The sequence below is a fragment of the Equus caballus genome, chromosome 22 (assembly GCF_041296265.1).
Source record: "Equus caballus isolate H_3958 breed thoroughbred chromosome 22, TB-T2T, whole genome shotgun sequence".
NCBI classification, from domain to species: Eukaryota; Metazoa; Chordata; class Mammalia; order Perissodactyla; family Equidae; genus Equus; species Equus caballus.
In genome coordinates this window covers 38,085,957-38,111,503 of record NC_091705.1, presented here as the reverse complement: position 1 = coordinate 38,111,503, position 25,547 = coordinate 38,085,957, and the positions used below count along the sequence as shown (strand labels likewise).

Genomic DNA, 25,547 nt, shown 5'->3' with positions numbered 1-25,547 from the left:
CCCGTGAGGGGAGGCACAGGGCCTGTTGACTGCCCACTGTCTTGCAGGGTCACTGGGAGCAAGAAATCCACCAAGAGGACCAAATCCATCAACGGCTCACTCTACATCTTCAGGGGTCGGATCAACACGGAAGTCATGGAGGTGGAGAACGTGGAGGACGGGACAGGTAGGCCCCGCCCCTCCCGCTCCGTGGGCGGTCTCTGTTTCAGTTACTAGTTTCTTCTTTTATTGTGAAATGTGACCTATCTACAGAAAAGTGCCTAAAACGTACGCGCGTACAGTGAACACTGAGGAGTCCCCATTCTGTTAACAAGGACCGTCCTGCCCCGGGAGCCCCGCACGCACAGGACCCCCCGGGTCACAGCGCCTCCTCCCCCACACGTCACCACTGGCCACATTTTGTGGTGACCATTTTCTTGCTTTTAAAAATATTTTTATGTCCCAAGTATGCATTACAAAACATTTTAATTTAACTTTCTCTGTTTTAAAACCTTACTTAAATGGTTATATTATATGTATTTAAATGTCTTTAGATATATGCATAGTTTTATATATATTTAAGTGGCCATAAATACCGTAGATTCTTTCATCTTGCTCCTTTCACTCAGTCCCTCGTCCGTGTTTCTGCACGTGGGTCTCTGTAGCTCGTTGGGTTCATGGCTGTGATAATAGTCTGATGTGTGACTGGTCCACAGTTCACTCTTTCCTCTGATGTCTGACATTTACGTTGTTTCCGCTCTTCACTCTTGTGAGCAGTGATGCCGTGAGCATTCCTGGTCATCTCTTGGCGTGTGTGTCCCTGAGCTTGTCTAGGGCGGGGGTTCTGACTTGGTTTTGAGACACAGACCCCTTTGGCATTCTCACGAAACCCGTGGACCCTCCTCAGATTCGGGGTGCGGCCGGCTTCGACATCCCTGGGTGATGCCGTCCTGTTTTGGAGAGGTTTGCCAGTCCCCATCCCACTGGCAGTGCCGAGGGCGTTGCCCCACGACGTGCACTGTGTGGGTTGCACTTGGGTTTAAATGGCCCAGGTGCCTGACTGCGACGGCGGGGGGGCGGGGACGCATTCCTGGACTCTGGGCAGGTGTCACCCCGTGAGTCACTCCTGCGTTTGTGGCCGGACTGTGAGGGCTTGAAGCCCCTGCGCCTGAGGGCTTGGGGGGTCATCGTGTACAGCTCTTCCTCTCCCCTCAGAGGACAGACAGGAGACGGAGGTAGCGCTCGACGGGTTGAAAGTTCAACTCCAAAGTCCTGACCCTGTGGGTGCCCTGCCGCCCTGTCGTTCTGGAGCGGGAAGGGCTGGTCCTGTGACCTCGCTCACAGGCGTGTAGGGGGCATGTTCAGAGTCATGTGGCCGGGTCCGTGCTGACCCACCTCTGCCTCCTGCCCCCACCAGCGGATTACCACAGCAATGGCTACACCGTCACCAATGGCTGGAAGATCCACAACACGGCCAAGAACAAGTGGTTTGTCTGTATGGCCAAGACGGCGGAGGAGAAGCAGAAGTGGCTGGACGCCATCATCCGTGAGCGGGAGCAGCGCGAGAGTGAGTGGCTGGGCCCTCTCCTGGCCCTCCAAGGAGTGGTGGGCTTGGGGGCTTGCCTGGGATCCCTGGGGGGCTGGATGGCTTCCCCCAGACCAGTGCAGGGCTGGGTGCGATAGTTGGCTGTGGCTGGGGGTGAGCACTGGACTGTCATCCAGAGGCCACCAGGCTGGGAAAAGGGAGGCCAAGGTGTGTTTGGCGGTGAGTTACTTCAGCAATGTCATCTGATAAATGGGGATAAAAGTTCCTGGTGCGGAAGGTTGTAATGCTGCTACGTGAGCTTGGATCTGACCCTACTCGGACATTTGACTCACGATCCTAAAAACCCTCCCTAGCTACCAGCTGTGCAGAGGAGGAAGCTGAGGCTGATTCCTCTGTATCTGTATCCTGTCCACTTGAAATCCCCACTTGGATGTGTCACAGGCATTTCACGCTTAGCACGTCTAGTCAGCACTCTTCATGTCCAGCCTACCTTCTGCCCCAAGCCTGCTCGTCCCCCCGCCTTCCTCATCTCAGGAAGGGGCTCCTCCGTACGCCCAGGAGCTCAGATTCAAACTCTTGGTGTCGCCCTGGCTTCCACCTGCCCCCCAATGAGTAGGTCAGGTCCCTTTAACTCTGCCTTCCACATATGCACCAGGTCCGTCCACTTCTCCCTTCTCCTGACTTCCACCCAAGTACGAGTCACCGTCATTTCTCAGGAATATGGGCCCAGCCTGGCTAGATCTGTTGATTTTTTTTTTCCTAGACAAGCTAAAGAATTTTAAGGATGTTTCCTGATTTTAAATATTGCATCAAAATTTATTAAAATGCCATTAGGCCAAATAAACTACTGAACCTGGCCCCTGGGTGGGTGAGCTTGTGAGCCCTGAACCTCCTGGGGCTGGGTGTGTGGTCAGGACTGGGGGAGGGTCCAGGGCGTGGCTGGCTCGTTATCGACTTTGTGGTTGGAATCCAGGGCTGTGGTGTGCAGGGCTTATGTGATTACAAGTGGGGCGTTCATGTCTGTGTTTTGTCCAAACCCTGACCTCAGGGCTGGGTTCGCAGGGGTGGTGCATGCTGTGGTCAAGAGCACACATCTGGATCTGGGTCTAAGTCCTGGTTCCAGCACTTCTAGTTGGGCAGAGAACTTTATTTCTCTGGGCCTCAGTTTCTTCATCTCTAAAATGGGGATAATGGTACTTGCCCTGTAGGTTTCTTGAGGATTAAGTAGATACAGTAGGCACTTATAGCCTTTGCTATTATTATTTGTCATTGCTATTATTATCAGGAGTGGACAGGTCCAAGTAGAAAAGGTGGGGCAGTGATCTGCGTCTGGGTCCTGTGTGTTGTTTAGAGAAACGGGCAGATTTCATCCCTGGCTGGAAGGAAATCTCAACGGGGCTCTGATAACCTCTCAATGTGGAGATGCATCCTCAGGTTGAGGGTGGAGTAAGCTCGACTGCTTATCGCCCTGGGCCTCAGCTTTGCCTCCGTGGATGGGGCGGTTAGCTGCCCATATCTCTCTGGGCCTCAGCTTTGCCTCCATGGATGGGGCGGTTAGCTGCCCTTATCTCTCTGGGCCTCAGCTTTGCCTCCGTGGATGGGGCGGTTAGCCGCTCTCCCCTACAAGCTTCTTGCAGGGAGTCACCAGCCGGTACCTAGAACAGTGACAGCCGTGCGGCGAGTGCCCCCGGGGTGACCACTGGCAGTGGCGGTAGAGGAGGGCTCCTGGGGGGCCGGCTCTCAGGCGCCCTCTCCCCGGTGCTGACCGTGCTCCCTCCGCAGGCCTGAAGCTGGGCATGGAGCGGGACGCCTACGTCATGATTTCAGAGAAGGGGGAGAAGCTTTACCACATGATGATGAGCAAGAAGGTGAATCTGATCAAGGACCGCCGGAGAAAGCTCAGCACTGTCCCCAAGTGCTTCCTCGGCAAGTGAGTGGCCCTGCTCTGGCCTCGGCTGGGTCCCCGGGTCTCGGCTGGAGGTGCGGCACACCATCCGCACCCACCTGGCTCTTCCCAGCCCTGCCCCTTCCCCCAGAGCCGCTAAAGCCCCCCAATCCTTGTGGAGCCCTCGGAGGTCGGGAGGGGTGGTGGTCCCATCGTATCAGGTCTGTCAAGTGTTTTGACCACAGCTCACTGCAAACCCTAAGTTTTATGTTGAGTTCTGGTGCACATCCACCTAATACATGACGGAAGCTGAAGCCTGACATGACTTACTGTGCTGGACGCACTCCCAAAATGTCTGTTCTGTTTCTTCCCTATTTCTTTTCTATCCTATCCTTTCTATTCTATTCAAGTCCTTTCTTCATTCATTTCACAAATAATGCTGAGCACGATCTGTGCAGTTGGTTTTGCAGACTGCTAGAGGGTTGCCCACCATGGGTTGAAAAGCCCAGAAAAGAGGAGCTGCCGTAGGTCTTTCAAGCAGAGAGGCAGTTAACGCAGGGGCTTGATTACAAAGATGCTGAAGGGCTGCACGAGCCAGGGTGGGCCTTGTGTGGCCTGCCAGCGCTGCGGAAACCAAGGACCACGGCCGGGGCGGCCACACAGCAAACCTTCAGTCACACAACAGCCTCACATCCTGGAGGCTGGGACTCCGAGATTAGGTGGTCGGCGGGGTTGGTGACTCTGAGGCCTCCCTTCCTGAGTTACACGTGACGGGGAGGGTCCTGGAAGCTTTCCAGCCCTTCAGACCTCTAGTTTCTCTGTCTGGGAAATACATTATTTCCTAATAATTAAACATTTTACCCTCTGCCCCATTTTATAACCAAGGATCACAGAGATCAGAGCACAGATGTGATGGGAGTGGGTCTTAAACACAGGCGTCAATCTCATTCACCTGGGGAGACAGAAGAAATAGAGACCCGGTAAAATTGTCCAGCTGTGCGCAGGCCCTACTGTGTGCTAGAGAGGGCGGTCGACCCTCTGGAGGGGGTGAAGGACACCGAGGGTTCCCGACCTCGTGAAGCTGGTGGTCCAGCTGGGAGAGAAGTTTGCCTGTGAGGCAGGAACTTTGTTTAGAATTTGTTAACTCAGATCCCCCCCACTTCCCAAAAGCTTTTGGACAGGCCTGGGATGAAGAGTGAGAGTAACCGTGTGAGGGGTGACTGGGAGAGGAGGAGGTGACTCTGCGTCGTTTCGAAGGTGACAGCGTTTGCTGATGGGGGAGGAAGAAGGGAGTTAGTGATCAAGAGCCCTGGAGGCTGGGGTGCCGCGTGCTGAGGAGGGGAAGCAGACGGAGGAGCGCAGTCGGGGGCGTGGTGCTCAGTCTCCGTTCGGACCGGTTACATCGAGACTGTTAGACGCCGGGATGGAGATGCTGACTCATTAGGTGGATGTGAAGTCGTGGCTCGAGAACAATCTAGGTTGGAGCTGAGTGTAGGAGACGGCGCATCCGTGGTCCTGAAAGCCACACGTCCGAGTGAAATCTTCGACGGGACGCGGAGGGGGACATGGCGGGGCCGCCCAGGGCGCCGGGGTTCGGAGGGGGACCCTGGGGTTCAGAGGGGGATCCCAGGGTTCAGAGGGGGACCCCACAGAGGAGGGTGAGCAGAGCCTGGGGTGGTGGCGCCGGGGGCCTGGAGAGGTGGGACCGGGGGCGGAGCCCAGGGGCAGACGCTGAGGTTGTGATGCCCGGGGACTTGAGGCAGCCGCATTGGACCCGCTGTTGGAGCCGAGCGTTGAGCTGGGCGCCGCTCACCCTTCGGAGCCTGAGGCCTGTGGTTGATGGGCCGCAGCGGGGGACTTTGGAGCGTGTTGGGCCCCGATGGGTGGCCCTGGTGCCTTGGGCTCGGGCTGCCCTGTGGCCCTCGGGGGTCAGTGCCGCCAGCTCTAAGCTCCCGGGAGGGTGTGTGGCCGGGACACCTGTGGGGACGGGTGGCCTGGCCGGTCTCCACCGGCTGATCCCTAATCCCGGCAGGGGTTTGCTTCCGCCCAGGTGGCGGGACCTCCCGCTTCCTGCCGCCTCCCCCCACCCTCGGAGAGCTTGTCCGGCCACCGGATGGGATAACCTGTCCGATTAGGGCTTTGCGGAGGTCTGTCCCCCGGAAGGATTAGGGAGGCTCCTTGCCTGCCCGTTTGACGCGGGGCCAGGACTGAAGCCTGTGTTGTAATCACCGACCTTAAGGACCAGACTTCCTGCTGGAGACGGTCTCGGAGAACTTTTACACCAGCCCGGGTTCTGCACGCCTCTTCCCTGCCAGGACCCAGCCCCAGAGTCTCCTCCAGGATCCCAGGTCCCTCCGTGGAAGGACCCGGCATCCACAGGCACTGGCATGTGGCCCTGCCTTTTAACCCCCATTATCTCCATTTTGAGGGCGAGGAAACGGAGTCACAGAGAGGGAAAGGTCCTGCATAAGGTCACACAGCCACAAGTTGGGGCTAGGATTTGAACCCAGGACTCTCTCCCACCATACTCTGCTGTGTTTATCTATTTTTTCTTTTTTTGTGTGTGTGAGGAAGATTGGCCCTGAGCTAAGTCTGTGCCAATCTTCCTCTATTTTGTATGTGGGATGCTGCCACAGCATGGCTGACAAGTCGTGTGTAGTTCTGCACGCAGGATCTGAACCTGTGAACCCCAGGCCGCCGAAGTGGAGCCTGTGAACTTAACCACTACTCCACCAGGCCAGCTCCTGCGTATTTTTGTCTCTATTCAGCACATTTCACTTTTCCCTGAAGTTCTTTTCTCCAACCCCATCTCCACTGCTAACAAGGAGCTCTGTGAATACAAACAGTGTCCACTTTATCTTCACAGCCTTCAAGGGTTGGGCTTTGAGTCAGACTTAGACTCAAACCAAGTCCTGGTTCCCCCACCTTCTAGCTGTGTGACTTTGGGCAAGCTTCTTAACCTCTCTGTGTCTAGTAAATGATCGATTAATGAGAGAAGATAAAACATGCATCAGGCCTGTTGGACGATATGGCGAGAAAGCAGATGTGACTTGCTCAGCGCAGTGCAGCGATGGAAGTGCATGCTGGCCTTCAGGAGGGGCCTGTTCCTGCCCTTCTCAGGGACAAAGCCAGTAGATGCCATATGAGAAAAAGCAAGGAATAAAATCTGTGTGTTATTGTGGAGGGCGTCACGGGGGGAACGTCCCTAGAGAGGACGCCCTCTAGGATTCTCAGATTAGCTGGGAGACAAAACCCGTCCCTCCCTCCCTCCCATTCCTTCAGTGTTTGCTGAGCCCTTGCTCTGTGCGGCCGCAGACGGGACAGATGGAGCCCCTGCCCCGTGGAGATCCCCAGCAGTGGCGGAATCCCAAAACAGACATGTAGCCAGATATGAAGCAGGAAATTTCAGCGAGCCGATGAAGCTGTAAAGAAATAAGTAGGTTGGTGTCAGGAGGCCAGGCGGGGTGCTGCTTCAGCCAGGTGGTCAGGAAGGGCCCCTCGGGGGAGGTGATATCTTAACCAGCATCTGGATGACAAACAGGGGCCAGCCGTGAGAAGATCTGTGGGAACAGCATCCCTGGCAGGGGGAACAGCAGGTGCAAAAACCCCATGGCTGGAATGAGCCTTGAGTAAGTCATTGAGGAACAGCGAGGAGGCCATTGTGGCTGGAGGGAGTGAGTGGCTGAGGGGTGGGAGACGAGGCCACAGGGGTTAGCAGGGGCCAGGCTGGCAGGTGAGGGGTCAGGGGTTCAGGTTTTGTCTTCCGTGCTCTGGGAAGCCATTGAAAGCGTTTGAGCGGAAGAGTGAGATGAGTTTGAACCATGGCTCAGGCCCTGAGTGGGGCCGAGCTCAGAGCTGTGAGAGCTCGGGCCAGGGGCAGTCAGGGAGGGCTTCCTGGAAGGAGAAGCCCTTTGGTTTCACCTTTGACAGAGGTTAGATGTCTTTCATTTGTTGAGGTCTGCCAGAGTGGAAGCTCCCGGGTGGAAGAGGCCCCGTTGTCTGGCCCAGCTGGGTGCGCAGGTCCCCTTCTGTGTTAGCACGTGACAGCGGATCCATAGTCACTTGTGAGACGTTGCTGCAGACGTCTTCAGGAAGCATCTTCAGGCAGTGGAGTTACGGGGGTGACGATGGAACCCCACTCCCTGACCTCGTGGCGCTCAAGGCCGTGGAGGAGGCAGGGAAGGAAAAGGGCATCCTTGTCCGGGTGGTGAGTGGCCCACCGGGCCTCGGCTTGGGGGCCTTCCTAGGAGGCTGCAGAGAGCGCCCGCGTGTGCCTGTGCCCGTGGCGGGTGAGACACGTGTTTACCGGGCGAGTGGTTCTGGACACGGGCTCACTCTCCATGGCCCCCATTCCCTGATCTGCCCTCCGCACCAGCCTAGCTGGCCTCTCTGTGTCCCCAGCTCGCTGCGCTGAGTCAGCCTTTCTGGAGACTGGATCTGGCTGCTCTTGGCCCCCAGCTTCCAGCTCCCGGCAGGTCGCTGGTGTCCTAACCTTGCTGCTCACTCAGGGCCTTTGCATGTGCTGATACTCCACCAGGAACACCCTTCCTTGCACCCCACTGGTGGCAAATGGCACCCCACTGACCCAGTGCGGTTCGCAGATGTGCTTTCCACGGGCCACGCGGTGCTTTCAGAAGATTTTGGATTCCATGTCAGCATTTAACAGCTGGGAAATTTCACAGGAAATGCTGGAGTTCCAGCTTCCCTTGGGAAGTCTTAGGGTGCTGTGTCTTCCCACGCGGCCACGCTTGGCCACACTGGGGCGTGGCTGCCGTCTCTGGATGCCGCAGTGCTGGCTGGTTCGGTGCAGCCTCCACGTGGCCCCTTTTGCTCGTTTACGAGAGTTCAAGTTCCCTGCATTAGAGAGTAATTTTGTTTGGTTTCCCACGCTGGATCCCAGCCTAAGATTTCATATGATTAGTTTACCCGCTAAATTCAGAAGGCCCCTGAGTGAACCACTTGCCACGTGGACCCTGTTGAGGCCCAGAGAGGGACAACGGCTGCCCAATTTGCCCAGCAAGCTGTGAACCCTCCTCGATCCTCCAAAAGGTGCCAGGCAGCTCAGGGCAGACACGGGACTGCGGCTGCTGTCACTGGGCTGCCGCCTTCTGCCCCAGCAGCTGCTGTGGGGCACTTCCTGTCCCCTCATGCTGGTCACACTGTTGCTGGTCAGTGCCAGAGGCGGCCTCCATGGGGACAGCTGGTGGGCGGCTGGCCGCCGGGTCTCTGGCTCCTGAGGGTGTTTTGGGTCTGCCCACCCACTCAGCTGCTGACAGCTTCTTCCCTGCCTCTGAGTCCTGAGGCCGGGAGAGTGGAGCTGGGGGCGGGTGAACCCACAGTTTCTCCCCCGACCCCGGGGTCCCACTCCTCGGAATGACCCCGTTTCTCCTCCACGCCCTGCAGCCCGCGCCGGGCTCCCCCTACCTACACATGCCGGCCTTGGCTCCGCCAAACTCGGGGAAGCTAAAAATAGCTCTGCCCGTCCGGCCCTGTTGCTGGAGGCGGGACAGCTGGTCTCATAGGCGGAGAGCTCCGGGCTCTGGCCAGCTGCCGCCTGCTGTCGTTGAACTCCTCATGCTCGGGAAGCAGCCCGTCTGGCTCTCCCTCCATGCGGGCTGCGGGGCCAAGCCTGCCCTGAGGACCCGGGGCGGCCTGGGCCCCCAGCTGGGTGTCACAATTGGTCTGCCCGCTTCCCTCTGGCTGTGGGCGCTTTCTCCCGGGGACCCCCCCCCCCCAGCTGACCCTGGGGCGCCCCTTCCTGTCTGGTGGCCCTCGCCGTCGTTTATTCACACACAGTCAGTGAGCCCTGCTGCGCTGGACCCTCTTCTGAAGGTGCTGGGGGTGGAGCCGTGAATGAGACGGACGGAAATCCCCATCAGCGTGGAGATTGCATTCTGGTTGGGGGAGATGGCTGATAAATGCATAAGTAAATCCCCAAACAGTACTTTGGACCGTGACAAGTGCCAAAAAGAAAGTAAAACCGGGAGACGTGGCAGATTGTGTGGGGCTGGGGGACTGCTTTTGATGAGGTGGTCAGGGAAGGCTTCTCTGAGGAAGTGACGTTTGAGCTGAGACCTGAAGGATGAAAAAGAAGGGCTACATGAAGAGCTGGGAAGGGTGTTTCCAAGCAGAGGGAACAGCAAGTGCAAAGGCCCTGAGGCAGGCAGGACTGTGGCAATTTTTTGGGAAGGGAGAGTGGTGGGTGTGGCTCAGGCATGCTCAGTCGGGGAGATAGGAGGTGAGACCAGTGAGGATGGGTTGGCTCATGCGGGGCCTGGTCATCTTGCGGGCAGGGTTTGGATTTTTTCCTGCGAGTAATGGGGAAGCCCATTGGAGGGTTTTAAGTGGGAGAATGACATGATTGACCATCAGCTCTCCTGACTCTCCGCAGTCGTCTTTCTGGGCCCTTATTTCTTCCTGCCTGTTTCTTCATTGCTTCTCGTCATCCATCTAGCCCTGCATCATCCATTCCCCCCACCCGTCTACCCAGTTCTCTCTCCCGCTTGTTACCTACCCACCCGCTCGTGCTCCCTGCACCCACCTGCACACCAGTCTTTCCAGCCACCTAGCCATCTATCTGATTGTCAGGTCATCCATTCATTCACGGGCTTTCTGTTCATTTTCCTATCCACTTATGTGTCCGTCTGTCCATCCACCGTCCACCTGTCCTCCTTCCCTCTCTCCTTCCCTCCCTCTGTCTGCGTCCATCCATCCATCCACCCACCCAGTGAACCTGATTCGGGTTCTGGTCACACCCACCTCTCTGCCGCCATCATGAGGAAGAGTGAGAGGCCTCAGCACGACCCCCAGGGCTGTGGGCTCCGACTGTGTGCTTCCCCGACAGTTCTGGCTGTCCCTCCGGGGAGTGGGTGGGGCCGGGCCAGCCTAGTGCTGGTCGCTGTGGTCCCAGGACTGGGGGGTCCTCTCAACCGCGTATGTTCCTGGCAGTGAGTTTGTCGCCTGGCTCCTGGAAATTGGTGAAATCAGCAAGACGGAAGAAGGAGTCAACCTGGGCCAGGCCTTGCTGGAGAACGGCATTATCCACCATGGTGCGTGGGGGCCGGGGGGGGCTGGGGGGCAGTGGCGCGGGGGCACTTCAGACCCCACAGGGCCGTGCTTCCGACTCCGGGGGCTGGTTCCGTACTTGTGTGCAGCCGCCTGGCACGTGGTGTGGCCCCCGGACCCTGGATGCCCTTAGGAAACAGCTTGTGGGGCTGGAAAACCCAGCCGTCCCCTGGGGCACCAGCTGAGCCAGGACACCTCAAAAAGTTAGGGCCGGGGAGTAGAATTTTCCGTCTGTCCCTTCACAGAAGGCAAGAACCATTTGTGTCAGGTTTAGTCATGCAACAAATATTTGTTGAGCGGCTATTATGTGCCAGGCACTGTCCACACAGCAGTGAACAGGACAGATGAAACCTGTTGTCCTCACGGGGCCCACGTTCTAGTCGGAGGGGAAAGATAATTAGCAAGATAAGTAGGATCTGTGTATACAGGTGGCCACAGTGCTGGGGGGCAGAGAAAGCAGGGAGTGGCGGTCACTGTTGAATGGGGAGTTGGGGAAGGCTTCCTGGAGGAGGTGACGGTGGAGCCAGACCTGAGGGAGGGAGGGAGGGAGCGAGCCCGGTGGCCATCCGGGTTCCAGGCAGAGGAGCAGCCAGCGTGAAGTCTCCAGGGTGAGAGTATAAGTGGTTTGTCCAGGGAACAGCAAGGAGCCAGTGTGGCGGCCGCGGAGTGGGCAGGGCACGTGTTGGGAGATGAGGTCAGAAGCAAAGGGCCAGCAGGGAGCTTTTAGGGGATGAGGTCCGGGGCCTTATGGGGGATCGTGGGGTCTGTGGCTTTTACTGAGATGCGAAGCCGCTGCTGAGTCCTGAGGAGAGGAAGCACCTGCTTACACCTGGGTTCTAATGGGAGCCCTCTGGCTGCCGGGTGGAGAGTGGACGGTTGTCCCGGGCTGGCAGCTGGGTGCCCAGAGGGGAGGCAGCTCTGGTGCTCCAGGCGGGAGGCGAAGGTGGCTCTGGCCAGGGTGGGACTGTAGAGTGATCCTTCACGTCCTGGAGGAAGAGCCTGCAGGACTTGCGAATGGACCCACAGTGGAGGGAGCGAAGCACGAGGCCGTGGTGTAGAGAGCGTGGCCTCAGACCCCAGCACGCAGTCCCCACTCGTGCCTGGTGACCCGGCTGCAGGGAGATGCTGGCCAGACAGGTCCTGGCGCAGGCTGGGCCAGGGGCATTTCTGGACCTCTCAGGAGACCTGTGGATGCCCCCAGCCCTGAGGGTCCGCTCTGGGCAGAGCCACGCCCACCACAGGGGGACCTGGATTCCGCCCTGGCGTGTGGGCGGGGCGTTTGGTGAAATGGCTCTCGGGGCAGAGCCTGGCAGAGTGAAGGGTGGTGGTGGGCGTGGGTTAGGGGGCTGCCCAGCCTCACTGGCCCTCCGCATCCCTCCATGTCCCTCCGTGTCCCTCACCATCCCTCCACATCCCTCACCGTCCCTCCCTGTCCCTCCATGTCCCTCCGTGTCCCTCCATGTCCCTCCAGTCTCCGACAAGCATCAGTTCAAGAACGAGCAGGTGATGTACCGCTTCCGCTATGACGATGGCACCTACAAGGCCCGGAGTGAGCTGGAGGACATCATGTCCAAGGTAGGAGACCCCACCAGCCCCGTGACCCTGACCCCATGGTCGCCGCAGAGCAGTCTTGTGCCCCAGAGGCCTGTTCTCCTTTCCTGCCCCCCCGATGCCCCCTGCCCCCCTCTGTCTGGGAGCCATCTGTCCCAGCGGCCTGGATCTGGAGGTCCCTGAGCATGTGGCCTGATCCCAGACTCTCCCTTTTTTTCTTTCAGGGTGTGAGGCTTTACTGCCGACTTCACAGCCTCTCCACCCCCGTGATCAAGTAAGTTACTCTCTCCAAGCCCATTTCACCTCTACCTCTTCTCAGCTGTGTGGCCTTGGGCCGGTAACTTGACCTCTCTGAGCCTGTTTCCTTCTCCCCGAAATGGGGCCAATAATTACACCTGTGCTATAGGTTTATTCTTAGGGTTAAGTGAGCTAATTTGTGGGAAACGCTGCAGTGTGGTGGTGAAGGGTGTCCGTTCTGGAGCCAGACAGGCTGAGTTTGACTCTCAGCCTGCTAGTTTCCAGCTGTGTGACCTTGGGCAGACAGGTCCCAGGACCTCAGCTTCTTTCCTCTGTGAAGTGGGGATAATAAGAGGATCTGCCTCAGGGCCTTTGCACCTGCTGTTCTGCACTCTGCCTCACTTCCTTCAAATGTCTCCAAGCCAGAGGGCCCCCCCCACTGGCCGGCACTGTCCTCCTCCCTTCACTTTGGTTTCCTTCTTCAGACTTGTCAGTAGTTGCAATATCTGTTTGTTTGTTTGTGTGCGATCTGTCTTCCCCATCGAATTGCAGACTCCCTTAGGGTGAGAGTTTCTTCACTGCTCCGTCCCCGGACCCTTGAGCCGCACCCAGAGCCGTCGTCCCGTAGAACCGTCTGCACAGATAGAAATGCTCGTTTCTGTGCTGCTCACACTCGCCACTAGTCAACACGTGGCTTTCACACCCTTGAGACGGAGGAGTGTGCTTTTAAGTTTGATTTACTACTGATTGGTTGAAGAACGGCCACGTGTTGGAGCGCACAGGCCTAGGGCGGCGCTCAGTAAATGTTTGTCGAGCGAATGTTGAATGGTAGTTAACTTCATTTGCCTCTGTTTCTGCCTCTGTGAAATGGGCATAAGAATAGTCACACGTCGTGAGTTGTCGTGAGGGTTAGATCTGAAAGCCGCCTGGCACGGAGTGAGTGCTTCAGAAACGCCAGCGACTGCTTGTTCTCTTTCCCGTGAAGCCGTGGGTGAAGGGACAGAGAGGGTGACCCGACCCGTGTCCAGCTGCAGTGTCCCGTGCCCGCTGTCCTGGCCACTCCCGTCCCCTCTCAGAGGGGCAGCGGAAGGGTCGCTTCCCGGCTTTGCTGGCCCTGTGGAGGTCAGGCCCTGGGAAGCCGTTTCCTCCCCAGCCTGCCTCCCGTCCTCGGCTGCTCTGTGCCACCCTCGCGGGAGGCCCCTCCATCGGCCCGGAGGAGGCTGGGGGCGGCGGCTCCCGTCCCTGAGAGCCCGAGGACCCCCTGGCTTCCCGCCTCCACTCGGGCCTCGAGTTGTCGGCTTCAGAGGCTGAGAAATTGTTGCCATGTGGCTGCGAGGTCAGCACCGCGCCTCCCACGAAGGGGCTGAGGTGCCTTCACCGGGGAGGGGACCTGCGCCCCGACCCCGCCCTCGGCTGTCCCCGTTCCCGCCCCAGCCCACCGAGGCCTGTCCACTTCGGGATCGTTTTGTTACCTTTCAACATGTGAGTGTTGACCGCAGAACAAAAGAGAAAAGAATCTAGATTTTCTCACCACTCGGAACAGATCAGGTGTCCGTGGGCTCGGCGTTGTTGGCGCTTGGGGCCGGATGGTTCTCTCTTTGGGGGCTGTTCTGGGTGTTTGTGTATGTTGAGCGGCACCCCTGGTCCCTACCTGCGGGATGCCAGGAGTGCCCCCCAGCCCCGCCCGGTCAGGACGCCGAAAACGTCTCCAGACACAGCCTGGGGTTCCCTGGGGACAGAGTCCCTCTGCTCGAGGATGAGCCGTCCGCCCCTGCCCCTCGCTCGGTGGGTGGGGATGGGGTCTGTTGGGGCAGACCTGCCCGTGGCCACGCTGCGAGTCGGGTGTGGAATCTGGGCCGGGACTCCCTCCCCAGTGGCCCCCCCCCCCGGCCCTGATGCCCAGAGAGCCTGGAAGCCCTGGATCCCAGGCACTTGGAGGGGCCGTGGGCACTGCTCCGCCACCTCCCCGGTCCGCTCACGGTGCCTCCCCCGCAGGGACCGGGACCACCATCTGAAGACCTACAAGTCGGTGCTGCCCGGGAGCAAGCTGGTGGACTGGCTGCTGGCTCAGGTGAGAACCCGGCGTGCGTGGCCGGCTGTCCCCCCTCGGCCCGGGATGGGGGGCTGACCGGGATGCGGGCCTTTGAGTTTTTTGGCTTTTTAAAATTTTTTAAATTATTTTTTAATTGTGGTAAAATACATGTAACTTCACATTTACCGTCTTGACCCTTTTTAGTGTACTGTTCAGTGGCGTGAAGTCCATGCATGTTATTGTGCAGCCGTCCCCACCATCCGTCTCCAGAACTCTTTTCCTCTTGCAAAACTGAAATCCTGTCCCCATTAAGCACTACCTCCCCCGCCCCCTCCCCCAGCCCCTGGCCACCTCCCTCCTGCTTTCTGTCCGTGAATCTGACTGCTCCATGTGCCCTGTGTATGTGGGGTCACACAGCATTCGTCCTCTGCGTCTGGCTTATTTCGCTCAGCATCATGTCTTCAAGGTTTGTCCATGTCGTAGCGTGTGTCAGGATCCCTTCGTTTTGAGGCTGAATAATATTCCACTGTGCGAGGATGGCACAGTTTATTTCTCTACTCATCCCTCAGTGGACGCTAGGGTTGCCGCCATCTTGAGGCTTCCAGTTTTGAAATGGGGACGGTCCTGGGCAAACCAGGATAGGTTGGTCTCATTCTGGCACCAAACTAGAGGCTCCCCGGGGAGCTTGCCATGTTATTTCTTTCAAATAAGTTCCCAGTGGGCAGGGGCTTCCAGAGGCTGCTGCTGTCCACGCGGCACTTATCCGGGCCAGGCCCTGGCTGGGCTTTGTGCGGTATCTCCCTGACTCCTCTGTCCCATCTACAGATGGGGGACCTGGTGCCCAGAGAGGCTGAGAGCCTGGTCCAGGGGCACACAGCCTCGCAGCGGCAAAGCTGGGCCTGGGATGGGCCCGTCTTCCCCACTCGTGCCTGAGGTCTGTGGACGTTTCAGGGAGCCCATGAGAAGGCTCACTCGTAGTCGGAAAAAGGAACGTATTGGCTCCAAAGATGAGGAGACAGCTGCGAAATCAAAATGGATAAGAGTTCAAACGTTTACAGAGTGCAGCTTTCTGTCAGCCTCGGTAATGTTAAATTTAGCGTTCTTGAAAACTTCGTTCCATTCAAAACCAGTTTGCTGGCCGGATTTTCTCATGTTGCACAAGTTCCCAATGACTGCTTAGAAGTCATAGCCCATCGGTAAAGTCAGTGTTTCTGGACGCCAGATAACATCAAAAGCAAGTTTAGAGAAATCCTTGAGAAAAATTTTCAAGCCAAAAAAGCATATTTAATGTGGGGTGTGGGTGCGTTTTAGTGTGTTTGCTGTGACGTGGGACCGTATGGCCTGGGAGGTCTGGAAATGACCTCAGAGTTAGATTTGAGAAGCACAGAGCATCTAACCACTGCACCACACTGCCCTCTCCGTGGGATCCCGTGCGGCCAGCCCAGAGCACGTGCTTTATCGCCAGGCCGAACTGGGTTCACATCCCAGCTCCACCACTTCCTAGCTGAGTGATCTTGGGTGGGTTGCTTCATCTCTCTGTGCCTCAGTTTCCACACCCGTAACATGAAGCTAAAAATGATACTTTCCCCTTTAGCTTGTTTTGAGGATTCACTGAGTTAATCACGTAACGTGTTTCGAATGACGAGGCTCAGAGTAATTGCTCCGTCAATGTAACTGTTATTACAACTGCTCATCTCCTTCGGAGAGGACTCAGAGTCGCTCTGAATTCATGCCGTGAGGATGGCGGAGGGCCCGGGGGCGCAGGAGCAAATGCCTGGGGGCGCTCTGTGGAGTCCGCCTCCCACGTGCGCCGCGGCAGGGGAGGGCGGCGCGTGGCGTCACCGTTTGTGGTCCAGGCGCTTCGGTCGGAGCCCTGCCGGGCCTGGTTGAGGCCGTCTGAGGCGGCCCCTCCATGGCCGCGTGTTTCCTGAGCGCTGTGTGTCCGCAGCTGCCTCTCGGCTTCAAGCATCGCGGGACTTTGCCCTGAGTGGGGAGTCCCGGGTGTAGGCTGGGAGTGGGGCTGGTCCCCGAGGTGGGTCTGGGAGAGGTTTGGACGGACTGCCCATGGTGCGCGGGCTGCGGGGGGCATGCAGGTGGGGAGCAAGGACGAGGCCCAGGGTTTTGGTGCAGTGGCGGCTGGAAGGACCGTTCGCGGCTTGGGAAGAAGGGGGAGCAGACGCTAGTGGGAAGGTTGGGAGTTCTCCTTGGGGGGGTGGGCAGGGAGCCCACGGGACTTCCCAGTGACGGGGAGCTGGCTTTGCACATGTGGCGCTCGGGTGCTGTGTCCACTGCAGACGCTCTGTCCTTGTCAGCTTTGGGTGGCGTCTACAATGAGAGGTTAGAGGGCCATGGAGAGAAGTGTCGCAAGAGGCTGATCAGCTCGTCCCTTGTTTTCCCTGAGCACCTGCTGTGTACCAGGCATTGCCTTAGGTTCTGGGGCCACAGCCGGGAACGAGAGTCTCTGCCCTGGTGGATGGGACATTCTGGTGAGGGCTAGTAGAGAAGCTGAATGAATGAGAAAGATAAGTAAGATGTGTAACATGTTGGCTGCTGCCGGGGGCCAGCCTGCAGGGGAAAGGATGGGGGCAGCAGGGGGTTCACCCCTCAGATGGGGGGGCAGTTCCACAGTGGGTCAGAGAAGGCCGGATTGAGCAGGGCCACTGGAACAGAGACCTGAGGGGGTGGAGCCCTCCCCACAGGAGGGACGTGACTGGTAAGATCCCGCTGGCCGTGTGTGTGGGGTGTGCAGGGCGGACTGCAGGGGTCAAGGCTGGCAGCACAGAGACCAGGGAGGTGGCCAACGGAGCGCTTCGAGCAGGGAACACGCGCCTGAGAACCGGGAGCAGCGGGGGAGGCGGGAGGAGCGGTCAGATGCTGGGTGCTTGAAGGTGGACCTAACAGTTTGCCCGCGGGTGGATGGGAGGTGGGAGATGAGAGCCAGAGAGGAGTCTAGAATGACCCCAGGAGTGATGGCAGGAGCCCTGGAGGACGGGCAGCCTGAGTCATTGTCAGTTGGTCCTGAGGCCCGTCCCCCCGCCCAGCATCCTGCTTCAAGTGGGGGCAGGGGGAGGATGGTGGGCTGAAGGTTGCAGCTGCCCCTGCAATGCGTCCCCTTCACCGGGCTTCCCGTGGCGTGGCCTGGGCTGCAGACACAGGGTAGCTGCTTGGAGGGGACGCAGGCGCATGGCTTCCGGGAGACTGACCGGGTGACAGCTGCCGTCCCGCTCTGGGTCAGGGAAGCAAGGAACGGGCTGTGTGTGCCTCCGTGGGTCTCTCTGTCGGGGAGGGGTTGATGAGGAGGCCGTGACCTTGAAGACTGGTTTCAACAAGTCTTGATTTCAAGTCGTCCCTACCTTGTACCTCAGCAGGAAAGTCAAGAAGAAAACGTGTAATTGTGTAGTTCAGGAGGATTATTTCACTGTGAATGCATCTTTATTTCTAACTTCTAGGTCATTCTGCTCCTTGAAGCAAAATGTTGATTGAATCCTACTGGATCATCTAGAAATGCTTTTGGCGGCACATAATGGCTGCACATAATTTATAAGTAAAGATCTTTCCCTTTCACATAATAGGAAACCTAAATTATACGGTAAAGACATTTTTCTCACATAACTAGGTATCCGGAGTTCATGATCCTAGAGCTCAACAATGACATTTACACCCAGGTTCTTTCCATCTTTCTGTTCTGCCATCTTCTTTCCAGTTGCCTTATAGTCATAAGATGGCTGCCACAGCTCCAGGCATCACACCTCTGTAGACCTCTGGCCAAAGGCAGACAGCAGGGGCAGTTGGAGAGTTTTCTCGCTCTGTTTATTAGGGGAGGAAATTTCCCCCAGTCCCCTCCGCTCCCCGGTGTTCTTCCCCTTAGTTCTCATTGGCCAGATGGGTACCACGTGTACCCCTAAACCTCTCCCTGGAGAAGAGAACAAGGATTGCTGAGAGCGGCTTAGAATTCCTTGGAATTCATCCCTTGAGGCTGAGAGAGGGGCTCCCTACCCACTACCTGGACGAATCAGCGTTCTTTTAACTGAGGATAAGGTGAGTATTAGGCCTTGGACAGAGAAACTAAACTCCGTGTCAGTTCTCACCTTTCCCTGTGCGTCGTCTCCATCCTCGGAACAGCCTGAGGAAGACGCAGTTATTATCCCCGTTTTCCTGACGAGGAAGCTGAGGCCCAGTTATGTGACGTGCCCCAGGGCACACAGTCGGGGTTCTCCTGTAAGCTTGTGTGTGGGGGGCTGTCATGATGCCTTGGTAGCCAATAATAATAGTAATAATAGCTCTCTGTATTGATGACAGCCAGTGCTGTGGAGTCTGAGCAAGACCATCCCTCAGCGGCTGTCCTTGGAAAATCAAGGACAAATCTGGGAATAAAAAGTACAGATGAAGACACGAAGCTCAGAGAGGCTGAGGAATTGCCTGGGGTCATAGCCAGGGCCTGGCGGGGGCGCCGGCTCGGAGTTGGCTCTCTGCCCCTCTCTGCTCCGTGCGTTTCGTCTGTGCCACCCAGGCTCTGGGACGCCAGGCTGCGCGGCAGGTGGAGGGGTGTCCGTGGGCCAGGGCGCTGGAGCAGGGCCAGGCCGGGAGCTGGGACGGGTCTGCCGGCCCCCGTGCTGGTTGACAGTGACGTGCCCGGAGTACCTGCTGCGCTGGTCTGTGCTCAGGCAGAGCTGGTGGCGGCAGGGCTTTCAGCCCGGGGTGGGGGGCCGGGGGCCGGGGTGGGAGCAGGCAGAGGGCCGGGCTGGCGGCTCAAGGCGCTGGCAGAGGAAACAGGAACGACAGGCATGGGACTGGAGCCCTGGTCGCAACCGTGGGTGACTAACCTCCCCTCTCAGAACCTCAGTTTCCCTCTCTGTAACGTGGTAGTGGGGGAGGGTCCTGCCCTGAAAGGATTCCGTTCTCATGGCGTAGTCTTGGGCAAGTGCCAAGCCTGTCCATGCCTCAGTTTCCTCATCTGTCGGATGGGGTTAATGAGTGGTTGCCTCCGGGTTGACCGTCAAGATGGAGAGATTGGCAACGCGGGCGCGCAATGGGTCAGGGAGGGACCCCTGTGAGGTGTGCACACATCGCTTCCCCTCGTTTTAGACACACGGAAGCCGAGGCGGATAGATTCAGGGCCAGTTTCCAAATTGGGTTTTTGGTCATTCGTTCATTCATTCATTCATTCAACAGATGTTTTTTTGCCCCACTAAGTGCTAGATACTGGGCTTCATGGGGGGAGATGGGCGCCATTGCTGCCCACATGGAGCTGACATTCTAACGGGAGACCTTAAGCCAAACAAATAAAGGGACAAGTTCCGTTCAGAAGGTGACAAGTGTACATGGATGTTGTACAAGGTCACAGAGCGTCTTTGTTGAGCGGGCTGTGGTGGAGGGGCTCCTTCGAGGAGGTTACATGGGCACTGAGACCTGGAATCCAGGGCAGGGTGTTCCAGGGGGAGGGCAGAGCAGGTGCAAAGGCCCTGAGGTTGGGGTCTCGTGTAGTGTGGAAGGAGCAGCAAGGAGGCTGGTGGGGCGGGAGCTGGTGAGCTTGGGGAGATGGGGGAGGTGTGGCAGTGAGATTGCACAGGACAGTGTGTGCCCAGGCCCTCCTCCAGGAGGAGAGCAAATGGGGGCTCAGTGACCTCTGGTTGCTCCCCGCCTGGTGGTAGGTGGGGTCGTTACTTGTCTACGGGGCGGATGCATCCAGGGTCCGTGTGTTCACTGCTACCCTGAGAACCGCTGCAGGTCCAGCTGGGGAGCTGCTGTGGGGAGAAGGGGCGGGCTGGGCTGGAGCCGATGCTGAGTGGGCCGAGAAAGCCAGGTGGCTCCCAGACCTGCCCGGCCTCCTGGCTGCAGAGCTGGGCTTGCTGCCACCTGGGCCACAGCCGCCCCCCTGTGCTGGCCCCTCGCAGCTGGGGCGGCTGCTCCGGATGTGGCCTCCGTGGGGGGCTCTGCACACGCCAGCCGCTAGCCACTGGCCAGGGTCCCCTGGGAGAGATTTGTCTTCCTGCAGTCGGCCTGGGCAGGCCTGCCCGAGCCTCTGGGCTTCCTTTCCTCTTTGGCTGGGAGTTCCCTCCCTGGCTCCTCGGCTGCTGGCGGAGGGGACCGTCCAGGCCCCGCGCAACAGCTGCTGCCTCGGGAGCTGGTTAGTGGGAGGCCTTGTGCCCAGGCCCGTCTGGCCGAGGTCGGAGTGCACTGGCCTGGTTCGGGCTCTGGCACCATCCGGCCCCTGCTGACAACGCCTGCTTTAGTCCCCAGATGATGACGAGCGCCTGCTCTGTGCCGGGCCCTGTTCTTGGACCCCGGGTTCGGCAGGGAGCAGAGCAGATCACCCCCTGCCCCACTGAGCTGACCTCGCTCCCCCTCCTGGCCGTCCCTTCATCCCACCCCTGGACCTTTGTCCGTGCTGTTCCCTCTGCCTGTCACCCCCCTCCTCCCCATGCGAGCATGCACACATGTGTGTGTGCACACACGCACACATACTCTCACACTCCTTGCCTGGATGTACTGAGGTCATTTGGGCTGCAAGAAACAGAGGCAGGTTCTGGCTCAGTTAAGGAGAAGAAAAAGGCGACCTCCTGGAAGGCTGCGGAAGCTGCACGGGTCGGGGAGACCAGGAGCCAGGCCTCAGCAAGACCTGGGCCAGGATGCTGCCGGCCTCTTGGGAGCAGGGCCGAGGGGCGCCGTCTTCAGGGCCCTGCTCGCGGGGAGAGCCAGCGCCCGTGCCCCCGTCCTTGGGCTCCTCTGTGCAAAGGTCACGTTCCTGGGGCTGGGGCGCTGCCTCGGCCTCGCGTGGATCCTGTGTCCTGAGCCTGGCCCTGGGCGGGGGGGCGGGTGCAAACCTTGAGGGACTGCCCGCCAGGACGACGTCCACGTGGGAGAGTTGGCCCCAAGGGCGGGCCCAGGCTGCCTGGTTCATTCTTCAGCTTCGGGTTCCGTGTCACTTCCCCGGGGAAGCCCTGACAGGAGCCACGTGTCACTTGTGCAGCGAGGAGTGTGCTCAGTCTCAAGGGTGGAAACCCGACGAGACAGCAGCCTCAGGAGAGAAGCATGCACGTACCAGCCATGCCACAGACAGGAACCTTCTGTGCTCCCCTCCGCCGTCCTCAGCGGGGTCAGCCGTGTTGGTCACGAGATGGCCCCGCAGCCCCGCGCATCACTTCCTCACGCGACCTCGTCCCGGGCAGGGAGGGGAGGTGCTGCCTCTCCCTTTTATCGGGGACAAAGGTGTTTTCCAGAATCCCCTGGGGGTCTTCCCCAGATGGCTCACTGGCGAGAGCTCGGTCAGTTAGGAATTGAACTTGATTTCTAGTATCAGAGATCCAACTACAGAGGCTGAAGTAAATTAGGGGTTTACTTTTCTTTAGTATGAGAGGAGCCCAGAGGTTGGTGGTCCAGAGCTGCTGGGGCAGTCCTCATATCTTTGGGAACCACACTCTCTCTTTCTGCTTTGCCGTCCTTAACGTGTTTCTGTCTTCAAGTTCACTTTGTGGTCTAGGATAACTGCAGGAGCTCCAGCCATCACATCTTTGTTCCAGGCAGGAGGAATAGAAAGGAAGGGACAGGGATGAAGAGGGTTTTGCCAAAGTTCCCAACCAGTGATTTCTGCTTACATCTCATTGGCCACCTCCAACTGCAAAGGAGGCTGGGATTCGTGTTGTCTAGATAGATGCCTTGCCGTCTACACCAGCGAGGGTTTCAGTCCTGGGGCAGGCTGGGAAAGGATTGTTGCTAGGCCACCAAAAGTGTTGGGGGGACCACAGTAAACAAGCAGACGCACATCCCTGCCCTCGCAGAGGCTCCGTTGTAGGGGGTGGTGGGCCTGTCACCAGCCTCGCGTGGCCCCTCCGTGCCTGCCCTGACGCCCCTCTTCTTGTTCCTTGCAGGGCGATTGCCAGACGCGGGAGGAGGCCGTGGCGCTCGGAGTGGGCCTGTGTAACAACGGCTTCATGCACCACGGTAAGCGCCCCGTCCCCTCAGCCCATCTCCCGGGGTCTGTCCTGGAACAGAGGAGCTGGCAGGGACCCTGGTGGCTGGTGCATTCTACAGGGAGGGGAAACTGAGGCCCAGGAGAGCACCTGGTGGCCTAAAGGCTGCCCAGCATGCCCGTGGGTGCGCCCGGGTCAGATGCCGGGTCCTGGGCCCGCAGACCACTGAGGTCGGGGCGGCTCCTGAATCCCGCCGCGTGCCCTTCCTCATTCTGCATGGACTGGGAGGCCGTGTCAGGGTCTGGGGGCACCGAGGTGGCGGGTAAAGCTTGGCTGGAAAATGGAGCGGATTTGAACTCACATCCATGGGCCTCCTGTGCCCTTCCCCTGGAGGGCCGCAGCCTCCCGGGCGGGCGTCGAGGCCGGATTGGGGAGGCCTGGCCCCCGGGCTCCTCGGGAAGGAGACAGGATGGAGGGGTTGGGGTCGTGAGAGGAGGGAATCGGGGGGCCCTTCTGCCGGTCTCACCCCTCAGAAAAGTCCCTCCTCTTCCCACTGGAGGGAGAGAGGTGGCCGTCGGGAGGCGGTCCTGAGGTGGGAGGCTGGGCGGAGAGTAGAGAAGGTGGTACCACTGACATCGTTTTAGATGGAAACAGAAGTTGCTCTGAGCGCCGGCCTCCTGAGCGTCTCCACTGTTAATTAGCTTAATCCTCATGAGGAGCCTTTGAGGTCGGTGTTAACATCCTCCGCGTTTATACACGAGGACAGAGAAGCTGGCTGGGTGACAGCTTGCTCAAGGTCTCGTGGCGAGTTGGAGCCTGGGTGTGAACCCGGGCAGGCTGGCAACACAGGCCACACGCTCAGCCCGAGCGGCCTGGCCTTCCCCTCGCTGGCCCTGGGAGCCCTGAGTCTCCTGCCCTTTCAGCAGGACAGGAGGGCCTCAGCCCCCACCGGGGAGCCTGCCTCCTGTTTCTAGAATGCTCCGCAGGGCCGTGGCACTTGCAGTTACCCTGCCTGGGCGCCCTTCCCTGCCCGCCTCACTCCCTCCCTTACTCAGCGGTTCTGTCCCGCTCACGCCTCCCCAGCGAGGTCCCCGACTGCCCGGCTGAGACAGCTCCCCTCCTTGTCATTCTGTCAGCTCGGCTCTGCCCTCCTTCGCGGAGCTGTCCCCCGTTAGGCTAGGCGGTGTTCCCTTCCGTCCCCTTCGTTCTGCCCTTACCTAGAGGGCGCCTGCGGTGTGCTGGCCACGAGCTGGGCCCTGGGGACAGAACAAGACAGACGACAGCCCACCCTCGGGAGCTCACAGCCTAGTGTGTGTGTGCGCGAATCAGACAACAATGGAATAAGTGCATTTTCCGGAATATTCTGGGCCTATGTGGAGGACTTGGGCCTTTCCTCCAGGGAGGCTGGTCTGGGATGGCTCCGAGCAGAGGGGGGCCATCCTGCCGCGGGTTTCACGGGCTCCCGTGTCTGTGAGGGTGGGGGCGGAAGGAGGGAGGCCAGAAAGGCCACCGCCATGGTCCAGGGTAGGGACGATGTTGCTTGGACCCAGGTGGTGGCAGCAGAGGGGGGAGACTCCGGAAGTTTTCTGGCCATTCCCCCTGCCAGCTTCTGCTCTGTGCTCTGACCCAGAGCTTGTCAAGCTCTCTCTGCAAAGGGCCAGACGGTAAATGTTCTTGGCTTTGCAGGCCCCGAGGTCTGTGTGACAGCTCAGCCCTGCCGTTGTGTCATCAGAGCAGCTGCTGGCAGCACGTGAACAGGTGGCGTGGCTGTGTGCTAATAAAACTTTATTTAGAGAACCAGGCGGTGGGCCGTGGTTTCCCACCCCTGGTCTAGCTGCTGCATTTGCTGTCCCTTCAGGGCGAGAGGTGTGCCAGGGTAATGGAGGGTCATCAGGTCTGTCCCCTACCTTGAAGCCCACAGACCTAGTTCTAGGCCTGACCCAGCTGACGCCCAGTAAGCCCATGCCCCTCTCTGGGCCTCACTTTCCTGGTCTTTCCACTGGAGGCCATGCCGTCTCCTCCTCCTCTGAGCTCAGCATGCCTACGGCTCCATGGGGTTAGGATGCACTCCCGTTTCCCCAGTGGATAGGGCCGATCGGGCCAGCCAGGGCAGCCTCGGGCCTCTCGTTCATTGTCCCCGTGTCCCCAAGATCCCTCATTCCCGGAAGCTGCTCTCTTCCCGAGGGGCCCTCCCACCCGTCAGCGGGGCGGAACCTCTCATTTGTGGGTGAGAGTAATTAGGGGTCTAGCCCAGCTGCTGTTCCCGGAAGGCCGCTGTCTGAGGCCATTCCGTGGGGGTGGGGTGACTCCCAGGCAACACCACCACCCACAGGGCCCCTCGGGGAGAGAAATTGCAGGCGCCCCGCGCTTCCCTGCTGCATGCCATGGATGCAGACGCAGGCTGAAGCATGGGGGGCCCAGTCCTGGGGTGGTGGCTGCTGCAGATGCAGGTTAGGGCACTGTGCAGGGGGGGCATCTGACCTGGGCTTCGGGCTGAGCGATCCTCAGGGAGGGACCCGAGAGGCCTGCGGTCCAGCCCCGCGCTTTTGGCACTTACAGGGAAACTGAGGCCCACCGGTGACTCCTCGTGGCCACCCTGGGGAGTTGCTGGGACTTCCTCGGGGAGGCGAGGACGGCCTGAGCTGGCCGGTTTTCCTTCCTCAGGGGTCCACTGACATCAGACAACTGCCCTACCCGACCAAGCCTTGACTTTCCCCGTTGATGTGATTTGTCCCTGCCCCCGCTAACAGGCCTGGCCGGCAGGATGGTGGAAAACAGGAGCCTGCTGGCTCTCTGACCTCGGGCAGTTTCTTTAGCTTCTCTGGGCCTTGGGCTGCCCATCTGTGAAAGGGGGGCAGCAGATGCTTGTCTGAGGAGTCAGTGACCCTAAGCCTGTATGCAGGGGGTGCCTGGTGCCCGTAGGTGCTTAGTTCAATTGCAGTCCGCGGGGACCAGATCGCATACTGGTTGTTACAGGCTACTTTTATTCATTTTCCGGGCTTGTCTAGAACAGAGGTCAGAATCTTTTTCTGTAAGGGCCCAGACAGTCAATATTTTAGGCTTTGTGGGCCACACAGCCTCTTGAAGTTATTCAGCTCTGTCATTGTGGCGCAAAGGCAGCCCCAGGCAATGCGTAAACAAGTGGGTGAGGCTGAGTTCCAATGAGACTTTGTTTATAAAAAGAGGGAGCGGCCAGATTGGGCCCACGGGGCCTGAGTTTGCCAGTCTCTGGTCTGCAGTGGCCCATCGGGGTCCCTTTCTGCTTCGTAGTGAGGTTGGCTCCTTTTCACACACTTGTTGCCCGTCTGGGTTTCCCCATCTCTTAATTGCCTATTTTCATAT

The 25,547-nt window shown here is 58.8% G+C and overlaps 1 protein-coding gene across 3 annotated transcripts in view; it reads left to right on the top strand.

Annotated features, from left to right (window-relative positions):
* The window catches only part of PREX1 (phosphatidylinositol-3,4,5-trisphosphate dependent Rac exchange factor 1), a 182,200-nt gene that overhangs the window by 121,774 nt on the left and 34,879 nt on the right, over positions 1–25,547 (top strand). For all 3 annotated transcript variants that reach the window (XM_023626697.2, XM_023626698.2, XM_070246866.1), the window contains exons 8-15: positions 48–166; positions 1,397–1,546; positions 3,308–3,455; positions 10,359–10,459; positions 11,947–12,050; positions 12,251–12,300; positions 14,259–14,334; positions 22,164–22,236. In XM_023626697.2, coding sequence (XP_023482465.1) covers positions 48–166; positions 1,397–1,546; positions 3,308–3,455; positions 10,359–10,459; positions 11,947–12,050; positions 12,251–12,300; positions 14,259–14,334; positions 22,164–22,236 — 821 coding nt within the window. The remainder of the gene's footprint in view (positions 1–47; positions 167–1,396; positions 1,547–3,307; positions 3,456–10,358; positions 10,460–11,946; positions 12,051–12,250; positions 12,301–14,258; positions 14,335–22,163; positions 22,237–25,547) is intronic.